The 6841-nt window shown below is 45.7% G+C and overlaps 1 protein-coding gene across 1 annotated transcript in view; it reads left to right on the top strand.

Annotated features, from left to right (window-relative positions):
• LOC144770923 (uncharacterized) overlaps window positions 1-6841 on the top strand; it is a 51011-nt gene that overhangs the window by 20991 nt on the left and 23179 nt on the right. Inside the window, exons 4-5 of the mRNA XM_078655743.1 lie at window positions 4191-4304; window positions 4843-4929. Coding sequence (XP_078511869.1) covers window positions 4191-4304; window positions 4843-4929 — 201 coding nt within the window. The remainder of the gene's footprint in view (window positions 1-4190; window positions 4305-4842; window positions 4930-6841) is intronic.

Raw genomic sequence — 6841 nt, 5'->3', positions numbered from 1 at the left:
CCCTGACAGCTGTAGGTATCTTATTGTGTTTTACTCAATGCAGTTGTGAAGTAGGACCATTCCTCTTTATCCCATTTCATATATGTTCAAGTTAAATGATGGAATAACTTGATTGTGAGACATAGTTTGATAAAAAAATTATGTATGTTTAGGCACCAGAAGCAATCCGTTCAGGTAAGTATGTTTTTCAATAGAAATACTTTTGAGTCCAAAAAGTTGAAATTGCAATTTTTGGAAGCTGCAGTGTTATCGTATGGGAGGAAGAGCCAGTGTGGCATTCAGGTATAGTGCAGCGACCTACGAGACCTATCTCCAAGAGTTAAGTGAGTGGAGAGCAAAGGCCTGAGCAGCACCGACAGAACACCACCAGCGGCACTAGGGCGCCTGGGTGTGGGTTGGAGCCCACCTCTCAGAGCTACTTTCCACAGTCTCTGCCCTGGATGGGCATGCCCTCGGATGCCGACTGTTCTCTGTCTGAGTCTTTCTACTTTAGCTACGCGACCGCTCTGTCTCCTGGGGCAGTGCTGCCCCCTTCCCCCCAGCACTGGTAAATTGCACTAATGACAACCCTACTGACTACATTCAGCCATTCACGCTGCAGCTTCTGCTCATGCTCCGCACTGGGCGCCTAAACCACTGGGTGCTAAAGTAAAGCACCTCTCTTTGACCATCTGTCCCCCTATTCACAACCAGGGCAGCGCCTGCATTTCTTAAAAGCGAATGCTGTGTTCACCTATGTAACCCCTGGAAAGTACCCCCCATCTCCCACCCCCAGGGAGGCTTTAAGTAGCCGCAGGAATGCCAGGGGCACGGAAGGTACACATGAGGCCATGTTGCAGTAATTGCTTCCACTACCCCTGCACACAGCACATGGACCAGCTTTGCCTTTCACAAAACCTGGTGGGAAGATGCCTGTGTACAGGTGTACCGAGTCAGCAGAATTCGACCTTAAGACGCGGCTGAGACTCAGCAGCTCACCTTCGCAGTACCTAGGAAAGAGGGAGATAGTGAGAAATGGAGAGAGAGGGGAGCCGAGAATAAAAAGAGAGGAAGGGGAGAAGGACGGAGAGCGAAAGGGGAGAGAGAAAAAGAGAGGAATGAGAATAAGAAACAGAGAGAGACGAGGATAGAGGAGAGAGAATGCGGGGGAGAAAGAGTGGGAGGGAGAATGAGAAAAAAGCGAGATAGCACGGGATTGAGAGGGGTTTGGGGTAGAGTCAGGAGTTCAAAATGCTTGGCGCCTTTTCTAGAGGTGAGGGGGCAGGACTCATTCCAAGCAGATGACGCCAGGAGCTGGCTTCACACCAACTCTAAAGGCACACTCAAGATGAAGCCACTGACAAATGTCTGGTGATGCCGAGCGAACAAAAGCAACAGAAAGCCAACATCTGGGCACTGGAGCTACTCACCAGACTGGCAATGCCTGCTACAACCCACACAGCGCTGGCACGTTCCCTCTGCCATCAGCTCTTGGATAAAACAGCATTGATAGACAAAAAACATATGGTGAAGCAAGCGCCACCCCTTCATCTGGGGAAGACACGACCTGGTCGGTTTCTGTATGTGTACGATTTTAAGATGACACACGCACAGCAGGGTATGTGAGAGGAAAGGTGCCGTGTTATGTACAGTGGGATACAGCAGCGAGTACAATGCTGCAGTCAGCTGTCCCTCACAAAAGCAGCCGCCATAATCTGTTTGGGTTTCAAGGACCCCGTTCTGCATGTAAATGGGATAATAATCTGGGGTGAATCCAGGGATTGTGCGCAGTGAGAAAGCGTGCTTCAGTGGCCTTGGTGCCAGCCATGAGTGATTGATCGGATTCACAGCACAGAACACGAAGGGAGCCATCACGGGCCAGCCCCTGGCAGGGGAGAACCGCAGGTGAGAGAGGAAAAGCGCCTAAGATCTCAAACTGCGCCTGCAGAGGAGCGTGTAAAACAAGCATCTCAATATATTGCCAAACAAGGCACTCACCGGGTCGCTTAATTTTTCATCTGGATTAAATGCATCGAAAGCTATATGTTGGCAGCGAACAAAACCTTAGTACAAAATATTTACGAAAATTAGTTTATCACCTTTACTCCTCAAACACACAAATCAGGTGCTTAACACAAACATAGCACATTGAACTCCAGGGGGTTCTGCCTAATACAGTAATAACTACAAATGATGTCCAGATATTTAGGGTTCACGAAATGCAAATTAGAAAAATAAGGTGAACCCCTTTGGCCAAGTATTTGCCTGTCAAATGGTTACCCTGTAGACACCCGCTTGTTTCACTTCACTTCCTTCCACTTCCTACCCCCACATTAATACGTCCTCCCCTAAATTCCCCTCACTTTCCTTCACTACCACACCCTTTGCTTACATCCCTGTTTCAGCATCACCCTGTTTTCCTTCTTCTCTGCCTTGTATCCCTTCCTCCATGAAGGATCCACATTACCTACGCCTGCCTCCTGCCCCCTCCTACGCCATTTTACAGCCCTTCTAGCGCTGTCTCTTACCTCTCAAGCTCGCCCACAACATCGGCCGCCGCCTTTTCAAATGACCCTCCTCCGGTGTTTTCTCACCTGTATTGTTGCTCAGCCCTATTGAATTCCTCGCCGAATTCTCTCGAAGCTCAGTAACGCCCCTCTCCGGTTTCCTACTGGTCATTGGTGAATTTCACACCAAAGAAACCAAAAAGAGGACACAAGGCGCGAACCCTTGAAGACGGTAACAAAATAGAACGGCCATCTTGGAAGGGCGCGCGGTAAAATAATTGTTGACATTATCAGTAAGAGGAAAATACGTTCTTCCCTAGACTGTCAACAATTTTGTATCGCTATCACAGTTCTCTTTTAACTTTAAAAAAATAATAATATTTCAAAAAGAAAAACGCACGTTATTCAGCTAAACTATGATTTGTTTTCTTGTTTAAAAATTGTATGCTCGGTTCGTATTCCTTATTGAACTCGTTGCTTCAATTTTAAATTGTACACAAGGATGAAAAAAATATCCTCGCTATAATGGACGCCGTAAAATGTAATTGCATGAGCAACCACAAGTCCTTCCTCTGTGTTTAATGACGCACCATTCAGGTTCTGCAGCAATGGTTTTACAAATCGGAATCAGTTTCGCTTTGTATGATATCCTGCTCTACGTTCTAACAATTTCCAAACTATATTTGAGCTGCCTAGATAGCCTTGGTGCCCTCGTCTCATCCTTGTTATTCAGGACGAGGCTGCGGACGAAAGCCTGTAAACAATGTAAACGAGCAGGAAGGCGGGTGCCGGCTCAATGCCGGACCAGATTCGGGGGCGTTCCCGAGAATCGGCTTTCGGCTGACGTAGCGTGACGTAGCCAAAAGGGGAAAATTCTCGGGAACGCCCCCGAATCCGGTCCGAGATTGACGGACAGAGCTTCTCCCAATGGCTAGCCTCCATTTATGGAGCTAGCCAATGGGAGGAGGGGGCGGATACCCGACCCCACAGAGCAAAACATAAGATTTTGCTAGCGCATGCGTACTTCGTACGCATTGGCTAGGCAAAACCTAAAAAGACATGGGGAGGAGGCACAAAGGAGACCAGAAATAGACACACGAAGAGGGGAGAACAAGGCACATAAAGAAGAAGGGAGGAACAAGGCTCCAGAAGAGCTGGAATAGAAAAAGCCTGCACAAGGCACACATGAGAGAAGGAATGGAAATACAAAAGGAAGAAAGTAACAAGGCACGCAGGAGAGGAGTAGAAGACGCCCTGGATGGAGGAGGAACAAGGGCCAACGGGGAAGGACATGGAGAGGGAATGAGTTCAAAAGAGGAATAAAGACTAACAGACTGAAAGAACAGAAGCGAGAGGGAACACAAGAGACATGTTAGAATGAAAAGATACAAAAATATCTAGAAAAGGAAGAATAAAGGGACATGCAGTGGAAGCAGAGGGAAAACAAGATAAGGGTTTCATGGCTTGGAAAGAAGGTAATGCACAAAGAAACAAATGTTAAAGCTGAGGTGAAATGCTGGTAAAAACAGGGCACAAAGACGCCTACTTACCAACACAAGGTCACTTGAAGTTATTTATGAGATCACACGAACATGACCTCAATATGTGTGGGTGCGCGAGCATACAAATAATATTTGTGGCTAAAAACAGGTGGGAATCAAACCGGGTCAGTAGAATTCATAGAGTTTTGTCTTTACACAACAGGGGGCTCCGAAACCAATCCTGAGAGGTTACTTGGCATCAAAAGGGAGGAAACGCCACATCTGGAGAATCATCAGGACTCGGACACAAGAGAAATACAGAAGAGTCTCAGCGCAGGTGAAGAATCATGGTTGGGAGATATATTGAAATAAACAGTGCAAACACTCCTGTCCTGCTCCTATCATCTTTCCCCTACATCCCTCAAACCCTGCTAGCATTTACCACCAAAATAATGGACATGACCAAAAATCTTAAAATTACTAGAAAAAAAACGATTTTACGACCACCCCTTCCATCATTACCTCTATTGTGGGGGGGGAGGGGGGGCTGAAGTGCAGAGCCTTTGTTTTTTGCATATGCTTGTTTGTGCCACTGAAGGGTATCCAGTTCTGAAAGGAATCCTGAGTACTAAAGGAGAAGGGTATCTTTGCTCTTTCCAAGCAGCGCTGCTGCCCTCCTCTGACATTATATCCACAGCTGTGTTCACTGTGATATCTGTTTCAACAATGAATGCAAAGTCTTTGACAGAAATATTACAGGGTCATATCTTGGGGAGATTAATTTTCAAATTAAATCCTGTGTCGGTTTAATTTTTAAAGCGAAGATTAGCTGTTGACTTATTATACATGTGTTTCTTTTTACAAAACTGATTTAGAGTCAACCAAAGACTGTGAATCACTTCCAATGTTCTTTGATCCGTTTGTTGAAGAATTAGAAAAGAGCAGCACAGACCTCAGCGAAGGTGAGTTGTGAACCGGCACGTTGCTGATACTTATTAGTAACGGACTACTTTTCTCTGCATGTTATAAAAGCTCCAGAACTGCAGCCTTTATTTTATGAACCGGTAGATGACGGCAATACTCCATGTCTCCTTATCTGCGTGTCCCTGAAACGATTTTCTTTTTGATTTGCACAAGTTGATCAGATCTCTTTGTATCTGTTAGATCCTGTTTAGGTTATGTGGTAGATCTTGATGTGATGTGAACATATTTATTCTTTCTCTCCATTCCTACTGGATCCTGATAAGATTTGTTGGTAGCTCAGCTCATGTCGATCAGATTCGTGAATAAGCAACAGCTCTTCATGGCTGAGTTACTTACTATCTGTAATTATGTTTTTGGTGGATACTTTTATCTACATGCAATTTCCTCACCTTATGGCTGTCTCCATGTGCCAGACTGGACCGGGAACCTCTTGCAATAGCTCCTGCATATCTGTGGGTCGCACCACTGCCTCTCTCGTAACTTCGCCTCGGTACCTTACATGATGGCAGAGTCGCATTAAGGCCCGACACTGTGTGTTGATAACAGTTTCATTATCATTCATTTCTGCGCCCCATAGACTTATGGCAAAGTGAGACAGTTAGCAGTTTTCTCAATCAAGTGTTGAACCTTCTTAAATACCTACATTTCACCCACAGAAGAGGGCGGTGGGGAGGTGGTGAGGACTCTGTGGTTAGATAGAGTATGCTCCAGAAAGAGTATTCCCGAAGGTAAATAACTATGGGCTGATTACTAGTTTGGCAGACAGGGTTACTCCGTAACAAACGTGACAGATATCCCTTCTGGCAAATTCCATTAAATCCCATGGAACTGGTAATACGGCGGATGGGATTTCCATCACGTTTGTGACAGAGTATGCTATCCACCGAACTCATAATCAGGCCCTTATTCTTCTGATGGATTCTTCTAACCATAGATTCCTCACTTTGGGAATCGATTCAAAAGCCGTGCCGTCTAAAGAGGGAGCTCTGAGAAGCAGCTTTTCACTAGTAAGACCTTCAGACCCAAGTGGTCAACATGGCCTTCCCTGCGAACTTGTGAATCGATGCAGCAGAGCCTGTGGGAAGTGTGGATAGATGTCTCAATGGCTACATGGAAGATGCCCGACACTGGAAAGCCCTGTCCTAGGGCAGTATTTGAGGCTTTATCTCTGGTGGAATGAGCTCAAAGGCCTCAGGATTGTTTTTGACCAAGGCGTAGCACGCCTTATTGCAGAAGACATTCCATAATGAAAAGGTTCTCTTGTAAGTCGCCTTTTCTTTCTTTACTCTACTGTACATGACAAGGAGCGGATCCTATAGATGGCATGCCTTACTCCTATTATTGGAGAAGCTATGGGCGCAGCTTTGATCCAGCTGAGGTAAGTTCTCCTCCCACTTAGATGCTTGTGGTACAGAAAATAATGTGGGGAGCATAATTCATTCATCCAAGTACTTTTCATTTGTATGTCTTGGAATCCTCCAGAGCCGTACCACGGGAGGAACTGTCATCATTTCAATCCTTTTGTCTCCCGTTTAACCCAGTGGTCTGAAAAAATAGACTCAAGTTAAAGTTGAGTAGCAGTTTTAAGATATTACTCAAGTCATATCCTTTATTAATCCTGGTAGTAGTGTAGCATTAGTTCTGACAGATTTAAAAATCTGAGGTTGAGAATCCATCTCTAATCCTGTCCTTCTTAGGGACCAGATAATAGAGCTAGTAGTAATCCATCCACATCACCCTCTGGTATGATCTGGATCGCCGCTTTGGCAGCAACATCAGCACTTCATCAGACAGTTTGTTGGTGTGATCTGCTGACATCTTAGTGTAAGGTGGGGAAGTGTGGCTCACTGGTTAGAAGCGGCAGACGCTGAAGCAGAGATCAGCCCGGGA

The sequence above is a fragment of the Lissotriton helveticus genome, chromosome 7 (genome assembly GCF_964261635.1).
Source record: "Lissotriton helveticus chromosome 7, aLisHel1.1, whole genome shotgun sequence".
In the NCBI taxonomy this organism is placed as follows: Eukaryota; Metazoa; Chordata; class Amphibia; order Caudata; family Salamandridae; genus Lissotriton; species Lissotriton helveticus.
The sequence above is the reverse complement of the archived record's forward strand: the minus strand, read 5'-3'. Positions and strand labels throughout refer to the sequence as shown.